We start from the raw sequence: 26,857 nt of genomic DNA, 5'->3' as shown, positions 1-26,857 counted from the left end.
AAAAAAATACTTACAGTCTTTGTTATAATGACTGTGTTATAAATAAATATTGACTATTATTACCTAATGATAAAAGGTACTTGTCTCGTAAATATATTTTTAATCTCTGAGAATTCATGAATTAAACTATTTAATCCGCGTGGTCCCTCTCCAAGGTCCGCGCCACATAATGAAGAAAACGGACATCTGTTACTACATGAGCATCACGAAGGAGGAAAACTCGGCGTTCGTAGTGGCGAACAATCAAAATGTAGCCGTAGAAGGGACCCAGGTGGTTGTCGAGACGAAAACTGATGGTGTTGGGAACGCGAATAGTAGTTCCGCGAGCAACACCACCACCAACAACACCACCACTACTATGAACTCTGGATCAGGGGCTGGGACGACGACGACGACCACCACGATCTCGACCAGCTGCACGATCGCCGGCGGTGATGGAAACGGTACTGCACACAAATCCGGTGCTAAATAGCACCATCGTTATTTCAACAGTTGTAACAATGCTCTGAACGAAACAGCTTGCTGCAGGCAGGAGACGACCTGCACGGGGCCCCGTGGACAGAGCGTACACGGTACACCGGCACACAGGGCCCCACAGGTTATTTTGCAGGTCCTCCCTAGCACGCCCACACCACTCGAACACCACAACATACTCGCATCCGATGTCCACCGTGAGTGTCGCATGCGCTTGCTCCTATCTTCTTTCCTCATTCTATATGTTACTTATTTTCTTCTTATCTCCTCTATGCTTTTATTATAGTTCATGATCATGTATAACTGTATTTTGATATAAAGGAAGTATGGGTCAAAATTTAGAGTACGATTTGAGAAATTGATAATTTCTTAATTTTTTTATCAATCAATTTCAATTGATTTTATTTAATGAATGCTTAACGTATGCAGATTTATTTAACTAGATATGGAAGATGACATCTTTTAAATAAGCTCTATTTACCACCTCTCAAAGTCAGACTCTTTTGATTACATTATTCATAAAGTCAGTTAAGGATGGGCTAAAATTTTTATTCGAATATTTTCTTTAAGTTGTATGTTGCAGGTTCGTTAGAGAATCCATTTAGTAAAAAAATTTCTGTTTTTGAATTAATGCAGAGACTTTTCATTAAATTACTTTTTAATGCAAATTTTATTGAGTTTAATTAACATTTTGAGGACGTGACTCCAATTTATTGCCTATAATTAATATGTTCTAAAATTTACTATTAAACTTCGGTTTTATGATTAACTTTAACTGATACTAATTGTTGATAAGTGTATTTATATTTTTATGGTTGATTTGCCATTTCGCATGCAATAGATTATAATGCACAAATGTACAGCAATTGCTTTATGCTAGTCTTTTTAATATTAATTATCTTATTACTTACATAAATAACAGGGAAAAGATTAAAGAATATGCTTCAATGTGGCTTCTTAATTTAACATAAAAATTCTGTTTCTTTTTTAATTACTATAGTTGTTTATTATTGGTACAAAATATTCGTGCTTTTAATGTTTGCTTTTGTCAAAGCAATCGAGCTATGAAAACTCACACCTTCCAAGAAAAAGGAGAATTAAAATCTTATTGAAATACATGTACAAAGATTTTATTAATTTTTTTTTATAAGTGCCACTTGTATTAATAGACGGGGTAATATAATACATACACTATACAGCTTCCGAAATTCTAAGAGGGAGAGACCTCCACTTACAATGACCTGAAACGAATACAAGCAAAATTGCTTTTACTTTGCACCCATTATTATTAGAATTTAGAACTTTCCATAATTATATTCATAAAATTAGAATACGTTAGTTAATCCTGCAGCACCACATCACCACATCATAACATGGAACAAATTTGCTTATGAAACTTACAAACTTATTATAGGACCCATTAACAAACTCGTTACTGTTTCACCAATTTTAATACGTTGAATGTTGTAGCGGTCATCGATGACCACAAGAAACTTCTATGTATAAATAATATTGTATAAATTTCGTAACGTAGGAAGTAGAAAGTAAATAACAAAAGAGAATTATTGTAATCTAAATAATTTTTTACATTTTCACTGTGACATTGAACGTGTTAATACTCTACTATTTTGTATGCAAATTAATGTCTTCAAGATTCAATGGAAAGATGTTTCCTAATTTCCCTATTATTAATTTGATATTCTTTCGTTTCAATAAATCATGCATCAAATTTTTAATAGCAGATATACTTTTATAGCCACGTATTTAGATCCTGGAGGATTCGACGAGTCGAGGCAGTGTTTGAAAGATGGAGGATCCACGCCACAGACACCGATCACAGGAAATCATTTGGACGTTCCTAGATCCATGGATCCAAATCCAAATTTGCTCAGCCCTGAAATTCTTACGCAAAGAAGGGGTAAATTAAAATACTCTATACAGAGTGTTCGAAAAATATTTCTCTATAAACATTTCACGCAAAGTTTCGAAATTGAATTTTTACAGGAAGTAGAAGACCAAGTATCCTACCTGTGCCAGACATGTTGACGAGCTCAGCCTTGAATCTTCCTGGTCAAGAGTCCTTGGATCACGAAGCTGACGAGTCTGAGGATGAAATGGACGACGATGTTCCATGGAGATCGCCCAGTGAGAAAATAGCGTGAGTATGATTTATTCATTTTTATCATTTCTGTCATTGTGTTACGTTTAAGATCGCAAGGATTGAAGGTACAACGTCTTTTAGTACATGTAATATCCTCATGAAGAGACGGATGATCGAATTTAGATTACTATAAATATTCATAGATATATTTATTAGATACGGGGGTAGGTATAAATGTTCTACTCCTTTTCGATTATTTTATTTGTAATTATTTTCCGTAAAAATGATCACAAATATGATAATAGATCATTAATTCGAATAGTGCTTGCAACTTTAAAGTCTTCTTAGAAAAGTCAAGAAAAATTCTTGAAACACCAAAAAATAATAGTATTAATAGTATAATTTCAAAATGTTTATTAAAAAAAAAAATTTTACACTGAAGTTTTTCACAAACTATGCTTCTCCAAGTGGCAGTGAATGTTGCTATCGAATAAATGAGAGTGAAAGAGGAATTAAGGATCAAAGTTACGTATATTTGACCAGGAAGAAATAACTTTTCTGCCTACCCTCATATTTAGATGAAAAACCTCATCCCCTCTTTTTTAAATCGGTCTTTTTTGATACTGAAGCACGATCGTTAAGCGGGCCTTTAAAAATCAATATATATTCTCGATATTTCAGTATTATCAATATTATGAATGTGTGAGGGAATAAATGAATATATTAACATTATTTAAAATATTAATAAGCTGGTTTGATAAAAACCAAACTATTTTTATTATTGATAAACGTCGTTGAATGCCAATTAGAAAGTCCATGTATCGTCAATAAATGTTGAACGTATATTGATAATATTGTATTGATTGTATAATTAATCCGTCCAACGAGACGAGTCAGGATATGTTTACAAATTCACGCGCTCAACGCAGGCTAGGAGCTCAGTTGTTTCCAGTTCTTCAAACGTTTCGGTCGAGGTTTGTGTATTGTGATGCGGGCCTACTTCGAGCACGTGAATTCGTATGTACGCATTTACTGTTTCGTCTCGTTGAATCGTATATAGTGATTATTTGAGGAGCCCTTCAAGTCTTTAGACAATGAAACGATCTTGCACTGTCTCGTGCACTTGCATGGCACGGTCTCTTGTGCATCGGACGTATTTGATGTAAATTATTTTATTCGCATACATATCTATCTACATATCCGATGAATGTATCTCCTTTTGACACTCTTAATTTTCATTCTGAATATTGTACAGTATCGAGCATAATACACTTCACCAGAGAAAATAGCGATGCCCTTTCCCTCCCTCCGGTGTCTGAGCTTCATCGAGATTCTGGGTTTCTGAATAATAACAGCAAAATAATATTTTCATATCGTTTTCTTTTAATTATTGGAATACGAGTAATTTGCAATGCCGGTGATATCCACGGCATTCGTCGTCGAAATTAAAATTTTGAAAATTCCTGCTTCCCTTGTAACACCATTTTCTCTAGAAAAGCCTACTTTGCTCGATGCTGTACATTATATATTTCGATATTAGTTTTTAGGAAGAAGATACTGGCGATTAAATGTTGGCTTCAATTCCCAGAATTGATTCCTTAGATTTCCGGATAGTTTCGAAGGTAGATGTTAGATACACGTATTGCACGTAGATTTCTGTACTCGAAGTTTTGCCAGTATTTTCTTGTAATTGTATCAGAAAATCGCTATAAGGTCGTACAGCTGAACGTAGTCTCTTTCGAAAGTTTTCTTTAAGTAAGATTCTAATTTAATTAACTGTGCTCCGTACGATCTTATCAGCCAGTATCACCAGCAACAAAGTTCCACGGCTATGCTGGAGGAACTATGTGCACCATGCTCGTTCTGTTTCTGCACTCTTCTCTCTTTTGTTAGATGTTACTTCCCCTGTGATTGTCTACTCGACGTAATTGCGTCCCACTGTTCCCTTTTCTTCTTTCTCTTTTTTTTCTTCTTGAATAATTTCATAACCTTTTGGGAAAGAGATTTATCGTTTCCCCCAGTAAAGTTACTTAACATTGACAAAATTACGAAAAATCTAAGAAACTTTGTTCGTTGCTCTGTTAAATACGCGAGATTTTGATTCGAAAGCGAATTTGAATGCAAGTAACGTCGAGTGGTTGGAACAGTTCGAATATCACGGTGACAAGAAACAGACAGGGCGAAAACGGTAGAAAATTTCGGGCAGAGAAGATCGATGCCAGGTCTCGTCCGTCATTCACCACCCAAAAATACAATTAAACGCAAGTTTACGTTGATGGTCGATCTGTCCTGTCTGAATGTCTCTCGATGCCTGTGCCACTAATCGGCGTCGATGGTATTGAATCCGCTGCTCGATGCTGTCCTGCCTGACACCCTATATGTCCTCGTGGATGTTTTCGATGTCTTCTTTCCTGCATCATCTTTATGCACTGCCGTCTTGACGCACGACCTTTGCCCAGCAGTTTCAAAGGGTGAGTTTACGTTTCTACGCTTTCATATTTTATTATTCCTATCGTCTCGCCCGCCTTCATTGAACATTTGGAATCTGAAACTTGAATCATTTGAAAATTTTTACAAATTAAGATATTATTTGAATGATAAAGGGTTGATACGTGATTAGAGTGATTCATTGCGAATTACTTTTATTAATTACTTTGGATTGGTATAGTGTTAATAATATTAATATTATTTTTATTTATTAGGTGTATAAATTAATTCCGGTGAAAATAATACTATTATAGTGGATGCTTACTTTATTAGGACAAATGAAAAAAATACATTCTTTAAGTTGGTACCCTAATAATTTAAGCGGCCATTGCAGTTTGTCAAAATTTATAAATTTCATAAGATGAAAAAATTGGATTGAAAAAACCAAAGTGACTTGATCTTTAGATTCCAATTGTTCTCTTTATTAGTTGGGTAGCTAAAATTTATCTGAAAATATGAAAGAGATATGGAGTAACGTGTATCCTCAACTGATCAATGAAACGCTTCCTGTAGCATGCACATGTTAGTCAAACTTTCAATTGAAAAAGGTGTGGAGAAAAGGAAGGGGATGAAATTGATAAAGAGATCGCATGAATTCGTAACTTCGAAATTGGTGAACTGATTGAAACTGAATTTAATCAAGTGCACTGAATATCGGAGTTCGCTCTTTAATTTTACTGGAACAATCCACTAAGTGGTTTATTGAATTTAAAACTCGATATTTTGCAACAAAATCTTTCCAGAATATATTTTAATAACTAGATTATAATTTACAATACTTTTAATACTTTTTAGTGTTTGAAGGATTCATATGTCATGTATATCACATTTTTCACTTTTTCATTATTTCACACATTTGTAAATTTTTTATACTATTCTAGCGTGCACTGCTCCTTTAATTTTTTATTTTATCATGTTTTAATTTTATCCTACAATAATAAATTATGAATAAGAAGATTGTTTATTTGGTGAATTTGTAACAGACAAAATAATAATTTTTTAAGAGATGGGACTTATATTGCTAGAAAACATTGTTAAGTAATAAGTTTTGATGCAGATTATTATAAATAATATAAACTATAATTTGTTAATTAAAATTTTTACAGGATCGTTAAAGGATTTCCACCTGTTTCACCATACATAGGCGTGTCACCAACATTTTGTTACCTACTAAAGGAAAAGAAACCCCTCTGTTGCCTTCAGCTGGCACAGGTACCTCATTATTATTATAATTTAAATTTGCAATTACAAAATTCCAATTGCAATTACGAATATTCTTGGATTACTAGGTCTGCCAACACTGTAGCTACAGAAACGCGAAGGATTACAATTGGCAAAATAAAACCATCATTCTGGCAGCTGATTATGCTAGCAATGGGATCTACAATTTTATAATCCCACTAAGAGCACACTTTAGGTACATTTCTAACAATTTTTTTAAATTTTAAATTTGATCTATTATTGCTGAAGATAAATTTCAAATGTCATGAAAATGTTCCATTAGGGTAATTAGGAAGGAGCCTGAGTGAGCCTGTCCCCTTCCCCAAAATATGAATTGGTCTTTTCCCCAAAAATTTCAAAATTCCAGAATTTTAAAATTCTACGAGTTGAAAATTCCAAATTTTCAATATCCCAGAATTCCAGATTTTCAAAATTTTTAACTTCCAAAGTTGAAAAATTTCAAAATTTCCAAGATACTTAGCCCACTTCAGAAAAGATCTTAGTTACGCTAATGAGACGTTCATATCAAGGGATAAAGGTATTTTAACGTTGAATAATGATTGCTAGATCAAAAACTTCGCTGAATCCAATCATTCTTTTGCTGGAACGGACACCGGAAATTGCGTTCCTTGATGCGGTGTCCTACTTTCCGCTGGTATACTGGATGCGAGGAACCATCGACTGTTTGGATGATCTACTTCGTGCTGGCATCACTCTCGCGGAAAATGTCGTCGTCGTGAACAAAGAACTCAGCAATTCCGCGGAAGAAGACACTTTGGCTGACTGTAACACAATCGTCGCTGTGCAAACAATGTTCAAGTAAGCGTTTACAGATTACTAGTCAAGCAATAATAAAAATGAAACAAGAAGGATTTTATCGCAAATTCTATGTAAATAACTTAAATTCTTATGATCTTGTTATTTTGGATACTTTTTTTTTAATTAAAAGGAGATTACTGAGAGAATTCTTGCAAGGTACCCCACGAAATTATTAATTTTCAAATTAGAATTAAAATTATTGTTAGCTTTACATTGAAGGAAGGTCCCACCACTCGCCACCAATAGCGGACTAGAACTTGAATTTTTCTCAGGCGATTAGTGACATGTCGGCCCTCCTATAGACTACATGCTCTAATTTTAATTAATTAGGCCCCAAATCCCTACGGATCTTAATTTTAATTAATTAGACTCCAAAACTCTATCAGCTCTAATTTTAATTAATTAGGCCCCAAATCCCTACCGATCTTAATTTTAATTAATTAGACTCCAAAACTCTATCAGCTCCAATTTTAATTAATTAGGCCCCAAATCGGTATCAGCCCACCGAGAATTTTTCCAAACACCCAAAGGCCAATCCCCTCCTGCCAGTCATTATAAAATTAAGTTACGAAGTGTCAAAAATACCTCTCATATGTTTATAGATTCTTTCCGAGCATAAAAAGTATAACGGAGCTGTCGCAATCGAGCAACATGCGCTTTATGCAATTTAGAGCGCACGATAAGTATGCTCTTCACCTGAGCAAGATGGAAAAGGTACTTGTTAATACTATTTTCATTCTAAAATATGCGCTTTTATGTGCTTTCAAATTTTAATTTCGCTTCGACTAATTATTTATCGATTGGCAATTCCATTGCTCAGAATTCTTTCATTTTATTTAAAGACGTTTATTAATTAAATTCTTTATTCAATGTAATACTTAAAAATTAGTTGCTTATAAAATACTGTCGTATACTATTGCAATACTGCTTATCGAGATTATAAGCGCGCATACTTGACCTTTACCTTATTACCTTGTACGTATAAAGAAAATTTTATTGCAGTATGGGAGGCAACTCGAAGCGTACTTTCTTGTAAGAAAGCTAATCATCTTTGAAGCTTTCCTTCCACAGCACTTTTTTCCAAATATATAACACCGTACTGCTTTTCAACACTTTTCTCAAACTTACATAGAAGCCTTATTTCCTTTTTCTTTTCTTTGGTGTTATGTTACTGTTTATACCATAGTCATGTAAACTCACAGATATGCAAATTTAGTTTTATAATAATAATATTACAACAGCTTGTTAGAGCAAATTATCGTACTCGGATTAAAAGTAAAAATAAATAAGTATAGCGTTCGAATTAAATTTAAAAAAAGCAATGTAAAATGAGGGAGGATTAATCGAGATTATATTTGTGAACATTTCAATAGAGAGAGAAGGAAAGAGGTTCCCACATATCGTACATGTTTCGACTACCATTCGCGGCTGGTAGTGTCTTCAGCGCCTCCATGTTGGACACCCTCCTTTATCAAGCATTCGTTAAGGATTACATGATAACATTCGTGAGATTGTTGCTGGGTGTGGACCAAGCGCCAGGATCTGGTTTCTTAACATCGGTAAAAATACCAGTATTTTATATATTTTAATCGTAACAGTACTATTCGTTCACGAGAAGTTGGCATTTGAAATAGCAGAGAGGCAACGGGGAATCGTTACCCATAGGTTCAGGAGGCTATGCTCTCTTCCAGTCACACTTGACCGATTCATTTGTTTTCTTCATCAAGCGATTCGACCAATTACGAAAATATTTGTGATGCAAAGTAGAGATATCGGGTAGTGGAATATAGATTCCTACAAGTTTTAGCCATGCCATTTTCTCGCAGACGAACAGTACACGCGTGCAAATACAGGTACTTACAGAGAAGCGCCAGTGCCCGGCTTACTACTTGCCTATCGCCCCTGTCCTATATATTTCTCATCGATCAAATCAATCCTCTCATTACACAATCATATCTAATTGTTCAACAATTTCATATAGTTAATGATACTCCGACAAGCACTAATTACACGTGCAATTAATCACATTTTCCAATTTCACGTATTTTCTAATTAGATAACGATATCACAATTACCATAGAAACTACGTGTCTCATTTATCAAATGACACTGTACAATTCGATAATTATAATTTCAATTCTGTATTTATAGATGAGAATAACAAAAGAGGATATGTGGATAAGAACCTATGGGAGATTGTATCAGAAACTCTGTTCCACGACGTGTGAGATTCCGATCGGTATTTATAGAACCCAGGACACCACCGTATCGGACACTTCTCACGTAAGTACCATCATTTTATATTTTCATCGTTTTTTTTTTTATCGAAAAGTTGAACCAAGCGAATGGTTCGTGTACTATTTCATAAGGGCAGGAAACAACTTTGAATGGCGGCTGTGAGTAGCGCATGGTTGTACTCCCGCTCTATCTTTTGCTCTGTATTTATCCCCGGTGTGCAACTTATCAAATTCTGATCCTTACGATGAGAAAGAAAAGTGTAAGGCTCTTGCATCTTGTTGAAACGATGCTCGTAGCACGTCCTTCGATCCCGAATATGTTTTTCAACCTGCATCCTGTTTAACATTATACGTGGTCTTTTTCAGAAGTAATGTTTATAATTATTTTTCTATCTTACATTCTGATTGCCTTCAAAATAGATCCCTAAAGAAGCGATTTACTTGGTAAAGTAACATTGAATTTTGTATAAATGATAATTTTTTTTAACAATTTTTAATCTTGGAGGGTAGGACACTACTACGATCTTATTTTAGAAATTGAACATTTAATTGAACATTTAAAATTTATGAATTGGTTACGAATCTGTAACCTGCTTTTTTTTACACCTTGAATTTTTGAGAAACTTAATTTAAACATTTTTTTGGAACAAACCACGTGTTAGTGTTGATAAAAAACGCTTCTTCCGATAAGAACGCGTCGCAAATGATTTCTACCAATCGATGATTGATCTTGATGTTCCATTAAATATAAGAAATTACACAGGCATTTTTTCGTTAATCATCATTGGTTTCCAAGTGATTACTGTCGATAACGTTAACTGGAAGATTGCAATTTGCTGCTGTTAGAGGTCATAGATGAGTGATATACAGTGATTTATATAATTGTTCATATATTTTATAAACTCTATAACTATATTGTATATAATGTTATGTTAATTTTAACGTCGCATCACATGAACAAATGTGTATAAATCACTGTAAATATTAAATACAATGATGATGTTACTATTAGATTATAGTCTGTAGATGGTATAGCTCATAGACGATGTAGTTATCAAAGCGCAATTTGCAATGTTTATAACAATTGAAAAAAAAACCCGAAATTTTATTTAAGGTAACTAATACTTACATACTTGTATTAATAATATATATGTACAGAATATTTCTTAAGACATATGAAAATTAAGAAACAATCAAATGTATAATAAAATTAAAATAATCTTAAGAAATGTGATATCAAACGACTAAACCGATAGGCATCGATCATGTTAGGAAAAAGGAAAAAGATAATCCACCAAGTATAAGAATGGCGTGCAAAATTGCTAATAACGGCAGGCTGTCTTTAGTAAGGATAGAATTGCTTGTCGTTTTGACAGGGCGACTCAGACGCGGAGAGCGACGCCGGCGTCGGCGTGACGTACAAGGTGCGTCATTCGGCGGCAGCCTCATGCCTTGCGAATTGTGCCACCCGTGACAAGGGTGCCTCAGCCGTGAGTACAGAGTCGACGTTGTCTGGTCGCCGTTTTTTTTGCTCGATCTCCTCTGTATACGGTTCACTATATTCTCTTTGTGTCTTGTGGGTCGTCTCTATCGTTTCACGTTCTTTCCTCCATCTATTGTCTCTATTTAAGCTCGCCCACACTTAACTACCACATTGCAACTCGCATGTTCGATGTACCACACAATGGCATACAGCCTGATGCTCGCTAACCTCAGGACTCTTAAACGCTCGTACTCGACGCCAGAATTATTCTCTTGGCGATCGGGACGCTCCACGCTCCAGTGATTTCACACACGATGGTGCTGTGTTGATGTTAGACAGACTGTACCTGATAAGAAAACTATCGTTTCTCTTGGATGTTTTATAGTTTTAAACGTGACAATAATTTATCGATCACTGGTCTGTCTAAAATGGCATCAACAGCGTTACTTGTGCGTTCAAAGAGCGACATTCTTATACAGGTCTAAATTAAAATTGATCCATCTTGTTTTTGAAACAGTACTCGGTGAGTCTTGGCGACGAAGCGCGCGACAACCACGCTCAGAAGATCGAGAGGGCGGAAATAGCGAGTCTGGTCCGATCCCGGATGGAGTCTCTGAACCTACCGGTAGCCGACTACGACATCGTGTCGGAGAAGCGCAACAGCCTCTCCTACGTGATCATCAACCCCAGTTGCGATCTGAAGCTCGAGGAAGGTGACATCGTGTACCTGGTCCGACCGAGTCCCTTCTCAGCCCAGAAGACGTTCGAGAGACACAATTCCAGACGGAAGAGCAACATCAGTTTCTGTTCGGCTCAGTTGGTGTCACAGATGAGTGCAGCGGTAGCTTCGGCTGGGCTGCCTGCTGGTGGGGCAGGGAGTCGTCGAGGGTCAGGGATAGGTCTGCCCAGAGCACCTCCGTTGGGTACTACCAAGTCGAACTCTCTCTCCTTACCAGACAGTCCCACGGTGGCTGGTACATTGCGAGGTCGGTCGAACTCCTTGAGAGTGGTCGACGACATCCTGCTGAGACGCAGCAACTCCTTGAGGCAAGGATTGACTATGAGTAGAAGAAAGAGCAGTCTAGAGGATATAGGTCTAGGTGCACTCTCTCATCCTTCGAATCACAATCCTATCAAAATAGCACTGAACGGATCCATCGGTCTGGAAGTTACTCCGCCTGAGGAAGGCTCCCAGACTGGTGGCGCCAGCAACACGGGCATCCTGGACGTTGGCCTGCCCTCGATGCCAGAACTGAGAGCAGCCCTGGGGTCGAACATTGGTCCAGGTCTGGGTGGGTCGTTAGGTGGACTCTACGACCCGCCTAGCCTTCAAGGCCCGTTGCAGTCGCCCCAGATCCAAGGCAGCACACAGGATCCTCAGCACATACAAGGGACAATCGTATGATATAACCTTATGTGGGGACGCAGGCTCTCCGGCGTAGTGCGAAACAAATGGCTGTAGCGTTCCCACATGACACGTCATAATTACTAGGTGGGATGTTGCTTGCGATCGTCAGATCATCGGCAGATCCTGACTGTCGGCGAATTGGTGGGACTGGACTGTATGGTTACGATCATGAAGATAGTGAGACGGCCGGAGAGCAAGGTGTTTCAGTGACACATCGATTGGGATACTTTGTGTGACTGGACACGAACACGGTAAACAGTTCAAATCATTTTTTCTACTTCATTCCTTTCACTGTTTCGGTTTAGCTTAGCGTCGACTGTATGCTTTGCGCGAACCATCGGGGACCTAAGCGGCGTCGTAACGTTCATGAGTACGATACGCCAAAATGCTGATCTTTTGTTTGTACGTTTTAACAGAGCTGGGCTACTTTTGGATCATTTTTAACCCTTTGACTACTGAGTACTCTGGACTTGAACGTTCTGTACGTACGAAATAAGAATCAAGTCAATAACACTTATCACTTTTCTTTTTAATCCATTTCATTTCTTTTTTCTTTTTCGTATCATTATAATCTGATAACATACGGTGTGTAATTAGTAATATACGTTGATAACTTTTATTTGATTACAATTAGGATATGCAAGAAACAATATATGGACGCAGATATGCTCCCTCTATACCGTTAGCGTCAAAGGGTTGAGATTCGTTTCAAAATTATATTGATAAATAATTATTCAAGTAAATGTGACTTTTACGTTGTCTCTGTTTACTGTATTATCTAGCAGGTTTTTTTTATATACATTGGTAACTTTTGTAGTGTAAGACGAAATGACATATTGATTTCATGAAGTCACGAAGAATCTTTTCGTCTGTCAATTAATTTTTTTAAACTTCTAATTTGACAAATTAGGTACCACATTAATTGAAACGATACCGATAAAAGTAATGAACCGAATCAAAATCACAATTAAACGATTATTGAATAAGAGGTTTCGTTTAAGCGATGCCCAACTCTGTGGATGTACAATTGTTTCATCGAAGTTACAATACTGTTTTAGGAATAAATTCTCTCTTTGTAGGTAATGCTAACACGCGTTTACGAACAACTTGGTTTTAAAAAAGTTACGTGATATTGCGAACTTTATTTCAAAATAACTGGTTAATCTCTCGCGGTGTGAATAGCGGGCTACGTTCTTAAAACGTTTTGCTCTCTAGTCGCCTCTGGCGTCTCGATCTTTGTAAATTCGATTGAAATTTTCAGCGATCTAGCTGACTGCAGGTAATTGGGTTAAATCGTGAAACGCGTGATGGTGTGCCAGAGGTTATTCGACGAGGTTAATCACCTCGAGATGATTAAATTATTAGGATAAAAGAAAGGAAACCTATGACGATGGACAGGAGCTTAGGATTCTATACAATTTATATCACAATTAAAAACTATTGATATGAAATTATCTTAGTGCAAAATAAAGATTATATTTATAAAAACTGTAATTTTTCTGAAAATCATTAAAATAGTGAATTACCTGGAAAATTACTACTAAATTTTCAGTAAATAATATATGGTATATTTAATTTGTAAATCTATAAAAATGAAAATCCTCTTATTTATAAGTCTTGCATTATTAAAAATGCTGTTCTTATTCCTAACGAGGATGAATAAAAATTGAAGCAAATATTGTTTACCAGATTCGACATGATATTAATTAAATTTTAAACGAAGTAAGCTCTTGCCCTCGTCAAATTTCATATTTTCTGAAGTGTAGGGTAAAAAGAATAGGTAAGAAAAGAAAAACGTCTCCCTAGTGCAAGCCCCGATTCTTATGTAGACAACACGTTCCACGAGTGAACGCGAACTAATTTTATACTAGAACCAATTTACGACGACAGATATGTCATATAAATATGATTATAATTATAAATACGCGACCATTTTAATCATATCACGCGAGAGATACACCGATCAGAGGTGTGTGACCTATCGTACATGTGTAGAAAAGAATTTTAATTGTGCATTAGGATTATTGAATCGAGATTTCAGAATTAATCAGAATCGTTCAAAATATTGCGATCGTATTAAAATCTGAATACTCGATTCGCCGTTTGTAAAGTGTGAGAGGTGATCGTTTAGTCAAGAATCGGTTGATATTCACATTCGTGAATACTTTTTCTTCTCTTCTATTAGTTCAAAGGGCAATCTTTTATCAAAACTTTCGAATATGTCTAAAAAATCATTTATTCTTAGCAGAGAAAAAAAGAAACAGAGCATTTTCGACAATCCGTTCAATCAGTTAGTCAAACATAGACACAGTGGTGTAACTAGATTTCTTTCTGAGGATGGGCCAGGTTTTTTTTTTATTTTTTATTAAAAATGTCAAGTATCTAATACTGCTTAATTTTTTTATTTGTAATTTCAAGTAATAAGAATATTATCATATGTTTTGTTTTTACCTTATTGTGTATTGTATTGCAAAAGAAAAATATTTATGAGGGGGTCAAAGCCCACACTGAGCCTCATCTAATTACGCCACTGTATAGACGTGGTTAGGAACGATTTAAATGTATCTCTATATTTCTTGACTCGGCATTTCGAGCCAATTGCAATCGTTTGTCGACCAATTTACACGTTTTACCGACCAAAAGTCGTCTTATTAAGTACCTGCTTTGAATGCTGCTTCCACTACGCCGATTTCAATTATCAGCGATCAAATTGGCTTGACTTCCTGGTTATAGATCCCAAAAAATTGGTATAATTCTTACGAAATGATAGTTGAATTTACAATTAAACATTGATCGATTGAATTTGCATATATATTCAAGCGTGTATGTTCGTTTGCACAATCTTTCCAAAATTTTCAAATATTATTTTCTCGATTATTATGATAATAGATTTCACGTGAAATTTGATTGAAAATTAAATTCAGTTTATATTGAACGTACTGATCTGATTTGATTTGAAATTGAAACAAAGCTGTAGTGAAATATAAAAGAAAATCTTGAATTTCATTTTTCTTTGTCATACGAACGAATTCAATTATGCGAGAAGTTAATTCAGAATTACGAATTAAAACTAAATTATTTAATCAATATTTTTATGATTTTCCATTAATTATTTATTCTACTATTGGATACAAATTTCAAAAATATACTTGTACATATTTTTGGACCCACTTCTAAATAAGAATTCTGGATTCACCTCTAAATTCAATTTTTATTATAAAATAGAAAAAAGCGATTCAATCGGTCTTCTTCAAGTTTCATAAATATTATTCTACTTAATTAGCCCAGATTGGGAACGCTCAGCAAGTAGTAAGCCAGGCACGGGCGCCCATCTGCACCCTTACTTGCGCTCCTGCACTGTAACGGGCTGAGATTGAGAAATAAAATGGATTTCAGAGGAAGGTGACATAAGAAGGGCTCTTGGTGCCCTTCTAATGCTAATGGTGGGATCATGTAAGACTTACATTGTAAGTAGATGACAAGAAAAGGGAAGAAATCTCTTAATAAGGCGCTCGAAATACGTTTTCTTTTTGGACGCGAATCTTTTAGAAGTTGAGAGGCTGCTTCGGTATTACATACCTTCCCACTATCGATCGTTGATCGATAAATCGCAGTAGTAAAGACACAGTAACGATGCCTGTGCGGGCAACTTGTTTGAGCGTCCCTGGTTCAGATGCAAATGAATTTTCCGTAGCTACGATTCGTTGATCTGACCACGTGTATTTTACACTTTCTTCGACATACATATTCCTCTGGCCCGTTTTCTGCCTCTTTAACTTTCTCTCCTCTCATTAACTCTCTGTATTTCTTACCTTAATTAACGTACTGTCTGTTTAAAATAATCATAGTTATAAAATAATTAAAAATATTTAGTATAAATTTAGTTAATCGCTTATTGTTAAATGTGAATGTAAAGTACTAATGAACTTAGTTATAATGAATTTTAATTGAATGGTGCCATATTTTTGTTTATGTAAAAATTCCAGGCAGATTCGATACGAAGTTATTTTAAACAGACTGTAAATGAGACCCGTCCCAACTATGAATGCCAATCATCTTCAACGCAGGTGATTCACAGAGACCTTGTACACATTTGACACGTGACCCATGGTATTTTTTACCGTTTGATCCAAGTTGGAACGTATGTGTAACTTTCGAAACAATACAAGAAATGTGACAAAATTTTTGGATATTTTAGTGGAACGACAGGAAAATATGATCAAAATATGAAAATTAAATGAATAGGAAAATAATAAGCTTATGAATGGAGTTTGGAATGATGGATGTTATAAATACAGAGCAACCACAATGGTTGCCGTGTGTTAGGAGGCTGTATCAGTTTTCTTTTAATTCTCTATAATATTATTTTATATAGAGAATTAGATGATACTACCGACAGACTCCACGATAGCAAAATAGAATTACGAAACGCAATGTACAAATAAGAAAAGATTGTAAAAAACATCGACATACAAAACTCATGAAACTCAGCAGATTCAATACGAATCATGCATTTTTCGATAGTTAACAAAAATTGTACGACCTGTCCACTGATTCAACGATTGAAGATGAAACGAAGAAAAAAAAAGAGAACAATAAAAGCAACGCGGAAACTGTATTTAAAATAAGAGTAAACAACTAAAATCGAGATTATAAAGAAGATATAATGAGGACATTGTTTAAACGGTGTATATAGTATAATCGTCATAGGGATCGATCAAAAACCAATGTGACCTGAAATTTAAAAAAGCGAGTAGCGTGTTATTTCCTACGCGTTGTCGTTTACCACTGTGAAAGTAAAACTGTTTTCGAGTGTATGTGAATTCCAATCAAGACCCTAAATTAAGAAAAGGAGCAAATGGTCTGTTTAGATCTGTATATCGTTTAGTGATCATATGAAAAATCGCGGAATCAATGTCCACGATGTACAATGAAATTTTCTATGTTATAAAAATGCGGAGAAAAAACATACGAAAGAAACGAAGAAAGATCGAGTGGAACGAATGATAGGGTAAACGTAAAAGTAAGATAAAGAAAAACACGATATATCACTATGTTAATAAAAGAGATTAATATACGGTAATATTAAGAAACTTCAGATGAATTTAATGTCAGAACAAAAAGTATCATTGTGTCTTCATAGAAAAAAAAGAGGATGTTGGTTTGTCGAATCGTGTGAATCTCAAAACGATAATCCTCTTGTAAGTTCCTTCTCTCGATTCGTATATTGATTGTAATGACGTGTGTCCATCAAAGGAACGTTGAAAAACATTTTCATTGTTGCTGAAAACATGCGATTTACAATTTATCTTCGCCAGAATCGGATCAAGGTTTCTGAGGCCCGGGGCTATCCTTGATAAAATTAAATAACATTCAATAGTAAAGAAAAAAAAGGCAACAGTAAAGAAATTCAATTCAATATTTCTGACATAGTAAATGGAAGGCTTAGAAGGGTTTCCTTAAAAGGCTGTAGCTCCCCTTAGAACTCCCCTTAATTCAGTGCTGCCCCTAAATCTCTACTTAAGTTATCAACAAACTTAGTTGTGAAAATGGGAAAGATAAACTTCTCATAATAGTTTATTTTTTTGTTAAGTAAAAGAAAAGCTAAATTTTAAATAAAACCAAGTCTTCGAGAAAGAAGTATGGTAAATTATGTTTTCTTGAATTCCTTGAAAAAGTACAACTTATTACTCAAAAATTTTATTGAAAAATGCAGAAGCTGTTGCTTTTGAAAATATCAACAATAACAGCAAAAATCTTTTTCTTTGTTCCTTTGATGAATACGTACCTTTAATCAAGAATTCAATTGTGTCGCAAACTGCCGAGCTTGCGACGTTGAGATGATACATTTTCTCGTTTTAAATACAGAAATGTTCTTTGTTGAGGAGTAAGTTTGTGTACCATAAAAATAAGCAAAAAACGATCTGAAAATTTGAGATCTATCTTGATTTTCAGTGGCTATCTCATTAAGATTCTATTCTCTAATCTTGATGAGGTATCTACAGTTTTGTCTGGTCGTTCATTGACTGACATCACTGGAAAAATATGTAACAGAATCTTTCCAATAAGTGTGCATACTTTTTCACAAGAATCGATGTAAAAATTCATTATATCAAACTACAAATAATTTAATACTTTGCAGATATATTTTCAAACTGAATCCGATGCTTTTCACATATCAGTTTTTTACAGAAAAAGCTCTGCATCCTTAAACTTTGTAAAAGATATAATTATTTGACAAATCAACCAATATCATGCTGCAAATTCAATTCTAATGATACAAAAACCGATAAAATATTATTTAGAATTATTGACATTATTCAAGTGATGTGCTGAATAATTTTGTTAAATATTTATTAAAAATTCTGTTTCATATTTTGGACTTTAATTGAAAATTTCTATTTTTAAAATATACCTAATTTTCTACTCAATCCAGTTTGCAAACTTATTCACATGAATGTATATGTATACTGGAAAATTGCATTACCCCTTTGCACTTGAAAATTTCTTTGTTACAGGGAATTATTAAATGACCATGTTGTCGAGCTCGATTTAACACTTTGATAACTGTTATCACATTTTCTTGACTGTAATACATACCATTCTTCACTTCGTTTATATTGACTGTTATGTACTATTAAAATTTGATGTATGTATATGCTCTTTGTAATTTTAACCCTTTCAGTGTTCATTAATATAAACAAATGAGAAAACTTTTTTATTCGTATTACTAACTTTCTTATGATTTATATTGTTAGTATTTATTATAAATATGCGTATTTCTTAAATTTTTTAATCCCTTAATTCCTGCCCACGTAACGCGCATAGAACTATGCACTGAAAGGGTTGAAATTGATAATTTTATAATGTACAGCATCGAGCATGGTGGGCGTCCCCAGGGCAAATGGCGATATTTCGGGCTTCCCACTTTCACCCCGGGGTCCCATACAGTATATGTCTATGGTCTCCCACCACTTGTGTATGAACGTTTACGCGGGATAATTTGAACTGATATTTATGTTATTATTTCTATACTAAAGTTTATAATATTTAATAATTGATAATTATATTTTGTTTCTAAATCACTTCTAATATTAATATCGTCAAAATTAGGATTTTGAAAATTCCTTCTTTCCCTATATCGCCGTTTTTTCACAGGATTTTCTTTTCTCGATGCTGTACATTATAGACACTCTTAAACACTTCCTCTTTTAATATAAAAGAAAATGTAAAATTACAAAACCCATTGTGTCCACAAAATATGTGGACGTCAAAGTGTTAACAAGAGTTTAAAATATAAATTAAAAGATAATCTTGACCACGAAAGGAACTACGAACGGCTGTACGTAATGTAAAATAATAAGAGCAGAAAAACAGAGAGAGAATGTACCTATTATCTATTATACACGTGACACGTTGTCACGCGACGTGCATGTAAATTTATTATAAAAATAAATTATTATAAAGCAGCAACATTATTATTCATTCTATGGACGTGTATTCAGATTTATTTAGTTTTCATTTTCATTTTTGATTTAATATAAATTAGTAACAAATTTTTTTAATAAATACGTTTTTCTGTTCTTTTAATTATCACAAATGTGCACTGACTGAATTTTCTCCGTAACTTATAATTGCAGGGTGTTTAATTAATTACTACACAAGAAGTCGATTGAAATATATCTTTCATAATTTATTTCATTCGTCCGACGTAAAAACAAAATGTTACACGTGTTTATAAATTATAAGAATATTCTCGTTCTATTCTAAATGCTACGCGTACTTGTATTGTCATCAGAAAAATTACAAGTGTGTCTTAATACGCGATATTTTGAGGTACAGGGTAAAGGAACGATCAGTCACTGACCAATTTTATTTAATTTTTTTTTTTTTCATTTTTCTTAATTAATATTATCTAATCTTACTCGTCGCATATTACTATCGCGTCACTATTCTTTGATAGTCGGCATTCCGAAAGAAATCGCTCACTATTTTAAATATTCACATATGACAAATTTTTCATAACAATATAAGAATAATTATTTTACGCCAATCGAGTATATAAAATTAAAATAAAAAAGCTTAATCTTTCGTTCTAAAATAATTTTTAAAAACTATCGTTCAACACGTTCCGTGCCATACAAATTTTAATAATTACAAAAGTTTGAAAATAGAGGCAATAATTATAAAAACAATTGCTGTCGTATTCATTTTGCTTTTAATTAAAATTGTGCCTTCGTTAGCCCCTGATGGTATGGTAAGAAATGTGTTCTTTCTACAAAATTAAACTAATAATTAAAAAAAAAAGAGGGAAGCCGCTTTTCAAGAAATTGAACGTGCATACACACGTCATTATTATTGATGAATTTTCAACACGATCTTGTGTCACGTTATCAATGACTAATTAGAGAAACGAGGTCTTTTCTATTACGGTGTAATACGTGGAATGTTTTTATTCTACGTGTATGCACATCTTGTGTTATATACATATATATTATGCGTATCGTCGTCTATGCACGATATATAAATACAGCGTTTAAATACATTATCGACAGGTGTGGGTAGATGTTAGTAAACTAACAGGCTGTTTTCACCGGTTTTAACACGTTCTCCGTGAACTGACCGACGATGTTACCCCTTGGGTGATAACACGCGACTATCACACAGGTTCCATCCTTTTTAGCCATCGCTATACCCATCTCGGTAGTATTTTTCCAAACGATTTGGGTGAAATGACCTAAAAGAAAGGAAGACAAAAATCATTATCACCTATTTCACTTGTCCAAAGAATTTAACCGTTTGCAGCTAACGTTCTGGTACACACAAAGTAGACTCTTGTTATATTGCCACATGAGCGATTTGATCTTCACATAGATTTTAAAGCATCTAGTATCACCCTTCTACCATCATAGTTTAAAAAAGTATTAGATTTCTATCTCCCCTCCCTCTTTAAATGAGAGCATAGAAGTTTGACAAATTTTCCGCTCCTACAGCACCGTCGAAGGTAATATAACAACAATCTACTGTATCCTACCGAAACTAATTTCTGAAAAATTGGAAATTTCACTTATAGAACAGTATTAATGTATATCACGTAGTTTTTTAAATTATTCTGTCAGAAAATAATGTTGATTCATTTGCATACTATATCTCAAGGATATAAATACGTACCACAACCCTTTTTTCATCCCTAACTCATTTTTATATAAAAAAAAGCTAGTCAGACTTTCAGTTATGTTTATATTGATTATCAAAATTTACGAAAGTTCCAAATAATATGAGTATTGAAAATTCAAATTGAAAGAGTTAATTACCTTCTACAATTCTACAAAGTACCATTTAAATAAAAAATCTCAAGTTGGAAGACTCTTCCTCTTATTGTTTAGCAAAAAGACTTGTACAACGAAGGGTTAATCAACAGATTTTGTTTTACAACCCTGTTCTACTTACACGTGTTCAAGACCTTTGGCTCCGTTCCAAACTTGTGATCCTTCTTTTCGGAATACCACTTTGAGACAACCTCTCGCGGTGGTACAATCAGTTTCGGATCGGAACACTGCATCGAGTAGATGTTCTCCCCGTACGGAGACGATGACTGCGGGATCAGCTTGTTCGTATTCAGCAACGTGTTCGCCCACGCCTGTTGACAGTTAAAAATTTGTAATCGAGCATTATTCTTGCACTAGAATACTAGCTAAGTCTACGTTCGCGTGGGATCGGCGATAAATTGTAATTATGTGAATTGCAGAGAGTGTTTATCAACTGGTTGAGGATTTAAAAAATGTCTCTTCGAAAGATCATCGTTGAACCTAAAGGTCTTTGACATGTTGACTATCACGTTCACGCAGCATAAAATTATCCCCCAAAAAATAGGTGATAGGGAAACTCGTATATCCATTGATGTAACTAGGACTTTTTCTAGAGTGAGTCAAATTCCTTAGCTTTATTAATAAGAAATTTTTAATTTTAAAATTTTGTATCTGGAATTTTGGAATTTTAGAGTCTTAGAATTTCAGAATTTTTAAATCTTGAAATCGTAGAATCTTAGAATCTGAAAATAGTAAGGGGATCGGTCACTATGTTCGGGGATCAGGTCCTCCTGTCTTCTGCCTAAGTAGTTACACCACTGCATACTGCATACATCACCCATGTATTATATTATTTACCATAAAACGATAAATGATAAATTTACCTTAGCAGCAGCCGTTAAATCGGCACTCAACGTTAGATCAGGAACACGATGTCTCCTTCTGTACTCATTATGAACCAACAAAGCTTCCTGTTGCCACGCTTGTTCATCCAATGGGTACTGTTGTTTAGGATCCAAAAAGGTGATCTTTTTAGTAGGACTCGAACATCCAGGCGGAAGCACGTTTTCCGTGAAACTCCCCAGGAAGTTTCCAGCTGGATTATAATTACAAACTACGTAAACTTCGCCGTTTCGATTCCTCGCCATTCCGACACCCAACTCTGTACTGTCTCTCCACACCACCTGGGTGAAATGGCCGGTTTTTAGAGTAGTCGGCTCCTTGCCGTATTGATGCTGGGCTTCTTCGGCATACCTACATTATACCAAAAATATTTCAGTATAAATACATATGTATTAATCCTTAAATGGTACTTTATATCCATTATGTTGATATCTTGAGGATTCTAGCTAAAAGTTCTTTATTTTCTTATTTTACTATTTTCAACAAGCAAATATGCAAATTACTAGGAGACGTGCACCCTTTACTTTACATTAATTACTCACCATTCATTTACCGGCTCGTCGCCACTCACAACAGTCTTCGGATTAGAGCTCCACATACAGTAAAGGTTTTCACCATAGTCACTATTCGCTCTGTGCTCTAACCTTCCTCTAGCAGCCAATATATTCGCCCAATCTTGACTCGTTTTACATAACTAAAAGCAGTGAACAAAATGTATTAGGGCCAAGGAAATTTTTATTTTCGGTATATCTTATTATTATTATTATAAAATAGTAATTACCTGTTTACTGAGACGAAGAGGTGGCACTCCATGCCTCGCGCGGTAGCAGTTGTGCGTTTCGAGGCAAACGCTGATAAATTCTCTAGGAGGTCCCAATCTGCGCACAGACGATTTACGTGTGTCAGTCTTTGTGATCTATAACACACAGAGAGAATGTCATGTGATAGATGAAATTTACATGTAAATTAAATTCGTTTCAGTGCCCTCGAATGGCAGAGGCTAAATCAATCGTCACTCAGATCTCTTTAATTTAATTCCCAAAAATCACATTGAAAACAGCATGATACTCTCTTAACCCTTGAAGGCTATCATTACAATTTAATTCCGAGGTGTCAGACCAAGAAATACTACAATTGTATTGCTTTAAAATCAATATATTTATGTAAAATGATTAATTAGTTTATGATGAAAAAATATAAAAACAAATGTGATAAGTAACTTTCAGAATTGCATGACGTTTCCAATACGTCATTTTAAGACAAAGGGTTAAATATACTCCGAAGAAAAATTTTTGTGTTTTAACCCTCAGACAGCGGGCCATGGAAAGAACCCCAATTTTAATTTAATTTTGTATTTTATATCATTTTCATTTTCTAAATTTTACACTGCTATTTTAGAAATTATTCTTCCAATATATGAAACGCCTACATTTAACTTTAAGTTAATATCCTTGTATATGTTTTGTAAAGTTTCGTCTACATCGATCCAAACTCCGCTGTTGAATAATATAAAATGAAATTCGCTTGGGGTGAAATTTCACCTATGATAGCCTTTAAGGGTGAATAAGAAGCTTTCGTCTGGTTTGGTTCAAGCTTAACCAAAAGGCTTAATCGCAGGTATAATTTCCTGAAGCGGAAATCAGGGAAAGCCAACAAGAAGTCACGCTTTGCCAGGATCGTTTCACTCGCACGTAGGAGTATGAAAGCACGTGCATGAATGTTGTGCACGCGCTCGCGTCACGGTCGAAGCGGAATCACGCGATCGCGCGAGCCAAGCCGGCATTAAAGCCGGTGACGTCCTTAATAACCTAGATGCGAAATACTCAATGAGTAGTAGACTGACTGGCAGAAACGATTTCCCATCATCCTATCGTAACGCGATCATTTCGAGCACGGCAGCCAAGGGGAAACGAGCTATCGTGAAATCACCACCTTCTTCTTCTTCTTCTTCGTCGCTGGCCGTTCCGGTCACGCGTTTCTCTCCTTCGATTTTCAACTCCCACGAAGTCAATTAACGCCTCGGATACGGGTAATTTACGGTTTCTCCTGTCAGAACTCGTTCGAACGATTTCATCAGCCTGATTGACAGTTGCGAACAAGACGCTACCAACTTCAGATATTTCTGTCGACGAAGCGGCATCGACCGGTCCACGAGTATTTTTAATTTCCTTGCAAATGTCAAGCGACGATTCGTTCTGCCAATTGTTGCTGAGTTCAGTGATATTGGATTTGTAAGGGAGCATCGAGAGATTGGAGATTTTATTTCACTTTGACGAGATTATTGCATCGTCCATTATACCGATTTTTATGAAATTTCGTAGATTTTAAATACTATGGAAAGATTAAAAAAAGAATCAGTAACTTTTAGTGTCCAAAGTGAAATTTTATTTTCATTTTCAATTAACATCCTTAGAATCATTTATCATTCGAAATTGCAATCAATTGTCCCTTTTAAATGTATAGAATGAAATTTTTAGAAATTAAGAAATAAATTTTATACTAGCAGCCATAAATATAGTAAAAGATAATTAAGCTCCTCGTCAAGTATCATAATCACAGCTGATATAAAAATTCGAAGGATTCAAGAACCTCATCTAATTTTTATCTGCAGTAATTATTAGTAAAAAATTCTGACCCATATCAGACTTCATCCCCCGTTAAACGTCAAAGTGCTAAGAAGCGCTTGTTGCCACTAATTCACGGGTCTATTTATAATCTTTTCTCTTCAGCTTGTGTCCACTGTCGTAAACTCGAGTTCATCGTTCACAAGACAGAAAGAATAAACGACAGACGAGAAGGCTGCAGAGCTGCGCCACTGGACGAAGCGTAAAGCGGGCTGAGAAAAATCGGCAGCACGCGAAGCCGACTCTCGAAGCCGATTAGTCATCGTTGCGAGAGTAACGATTTCCCGAGGCAGTACACGAACGTTCGGTCGTGTCTCTTGAAAAGGGAACGATCCTGAGTCATCGATGGATGCCAAAGTATCTTGATGAAGCACATCGGCTGCCAGGTAAACGTCTCCGAGGTGTCACGTGCGAATCTGAACGCGCGACGATGATTTACTTTGCCGTTTAAATCCTTTAAACGGGTAACCGGTTACGAAACTCGTCCGTCTGCTCCTTTTCCCTTCGGTTTCGAGACGTTAGTCTCCTCTACGACGATGAGTAATGAGGATGAAAACGTTTGATGATGATGACGGTGAATATACGATCCCTTTGCACTAACAAACCGATGATTTAGGGATGGTTCAACGTAGATAAATTACATACGAATATGTAGTCTTTCGAGGTATAAGTGTATTCATTGCCATTAGTTTAAAAAAATTAAGTCACCACTCTGTAACGTTAGCGATAACCAATTATAATTAACAGAGGTGTGCGAGAGCCCGAAATATCGGATTAAGTTGAGTTGGAATTGTTCGGTTCGGGTTGAATTAGAATTATTCGGGTCGGGTCGGATCGGGTCGGGCAGGAAGTTTTCGGTTCGGATCGAGTTGGAATTCTTCAGATTGGATCGGACCAAATTGCAATTATCCGGGTAAAGTCAGTTCAAATTGCAATTGTTCGAATAGGTTGGGGTTTTCGAAAGTATAAATGTGCAAAAATCCGACCCGACCTGAACAATGTAGGTCCGACCGAGTATTTGGTACCCGAAATTTTCGAGTTGTCGCACACCTCTAATTATTAATAAACATGTATTTACCGGTGTCGACGAGTATCTTGCAGAATCCGGAGACGCTGATGAGGACCTGGCACTACTGCAAGACATGCCATCGCTTCCTAAGCTACCATGAAAACTGCCGTGCAAGGAATTCGACAATGGCCCTGGAGAGGCTGGAGACGCCGTCAAAGGGGACTTCGATCTCACCGAATCCGTCCTCGACCTGTAAGTCATTAGATCAGTTACATGCTGGATGCAAAAACACAGAAGGTACCATTCAGTTTCGAGACAGTGAGACTTGGTAAGCATATGGTGCGTGTTCAAACAAGCTACTTCTATGAGAACTGTTTTCTTGGAAACAAGGAGACTGTGGTAGTTTTGTTGCATTCAAAGCTGTTGCGAGTTTTAACCCTTTCGTTCCTACTGTATCTGTATGGTTACATATTTTAAATTAGAAAATTAATTATTAGTGTCTTCTATAATCTTGCATATGTAGATACAGTAGCGCAACTAGGAGGAATCATTTTTCCCTTTCAAGAAATACCTAAATATTTTCGATAACTTTGCCGAGTATAACCATGAGAAATAATTTGTTTATCCCCTATCCAACAATTATGATTGCGCCACTGTATATACAATATAGCAGAAATTTGGAAATGAAAGGGTTAATTTAACTCGAATCGAACTGTGAAAATGAGTAAAAAAGCAGTGTAATTGAATTATAAATTGATGGTGAAGTACAGGGTGATTGAATGC

The 26,857-nt window shown here is 35.4% G+C and overlaps 2 protein-coding genes across 16 annotated transcripts in view; one reads left to right on the top strand and one right to left on the bottom strand.

Annotated features, from left to right (window-relative positions):
- The window catches only part of LOC114880023 (potassium channel subfamily T member 2), a 149,919-nt gene extending 130,225 nt beyond the window's left edge, over positions 1–19,694 (top strand). For 7 of the 11 annotated variants that reach the window (XM_046285502.1, XM_046285497.1, XM_046285496.1 and 4 more), the window contains 14 exons: positions 156–443; positions 519–671; positions 2,231–2,392; positions 2,479–2,632; positions 5,038–5,046; positions 6,169–6,274; positions 6,352–6,479; positions 6,851–7,102; positions 7,705–7,816; positions 8,105–8,134; positions 8,476–8,661; positions 9,254–9,385; positions 10,716–10,829; positions 11,340–19,694. In XM_046285502.1, coding sequence (XP_046141458.1) covers positions 156–443; positions 519–671; positions 2,231–2,392; positions 2,479–2,632; positions 5,038–5,046; positions 6,169–6,274; positions 6,352–6,479; positions 6,851–7,102; positions 7,705–7,816; positions 8,105–8,134; positions 8,476–8,661; positions 9,254–9,385; positions 10,716–10,829; positions 11,340–12,227 — 2,714 coding nt within the window. In that variant the 3' untranslated portion in view covers positions 12,228–19,694. The remainder of the gene's footprint in view (positions 1–155; positions 444–518; positions 672–2,230; positions 2,393–2,478; positions 2,633–5,037; positions 5,047–6,168; positions 6,275–6,351; positions 6,480–6,850; positions 7,103–7,704; positions 7,817–8,104; positions 8,135–8,475; positions 8,662–9,253; positions 9,386–10,715; positions 10,830–11,339) is intronic. The other 4 variants (XM_046285499.1, XM_046285495.1, XM_046285504.1 and 1 more) reach the window with 4 other exon arrangements.
- A 1,010-nt stretch (positions 19,695–20,704) lies between these two features.
- Positions 20,705–26,857, bottom strand: part of LOC114880039 (repressed by EFG1 protein 1-like) — a 50,984-nt gene continuing 44,831 nt past the window's right edge. For all 5 annotated transcript variants that reach the window (XM_046285505.1, XM_029195622.2, XM_046285506.1 and 2 more), the window contains 6 exons: positions 26,144–26,324; positions 23,223–23,357; positions 22,984–23,135; positions 22,423–22,792; positions 21,681–21,870; positions 20,705–20,967 (listed from right to left, as the gene is read on the bottom strand). In XM_046285505.1, coding sequence (XP_046141461.1) covers positions 20,807–20,967; positions 21,681–21,870; positions 22,423–22,792; positions 22,984–23,135; positions 23,223–23,357; positions 26,144–26,324 — 1,189 coding nt within the window. In that variant the 3' untranslated portion in view covers positions 20,705–20,806. The remainder of the gene's footprint in view (positions 20,968–21,680; positions 21,871–22,422; positions 22,793–22,983; positions 23,136–23,222; positions 23,358–26,143; positions 26,325–26,857) is intronic.

The sequence above is a fragment of the Osmia bicornis genome, chromosome 4 (genome assembly GCF_907164935.1).
Source record: "Osmia bicornis bicornis chromosome 4, iOsmBic2.1, whole genome shotgun sequence".
In the NCBI taxonomy this organism is placed as follows: Eukaryota; Metazoa; Arthropoda; class Insecta; order Hymenoptera; family Megachilidae; genus Osmia; species Osmia bicornis.
The sequence above is the reverse complement of the archived record's forward strand: the minus strand, read 5'-3'. Positions and strand labels throughout refer to the sequence as shown.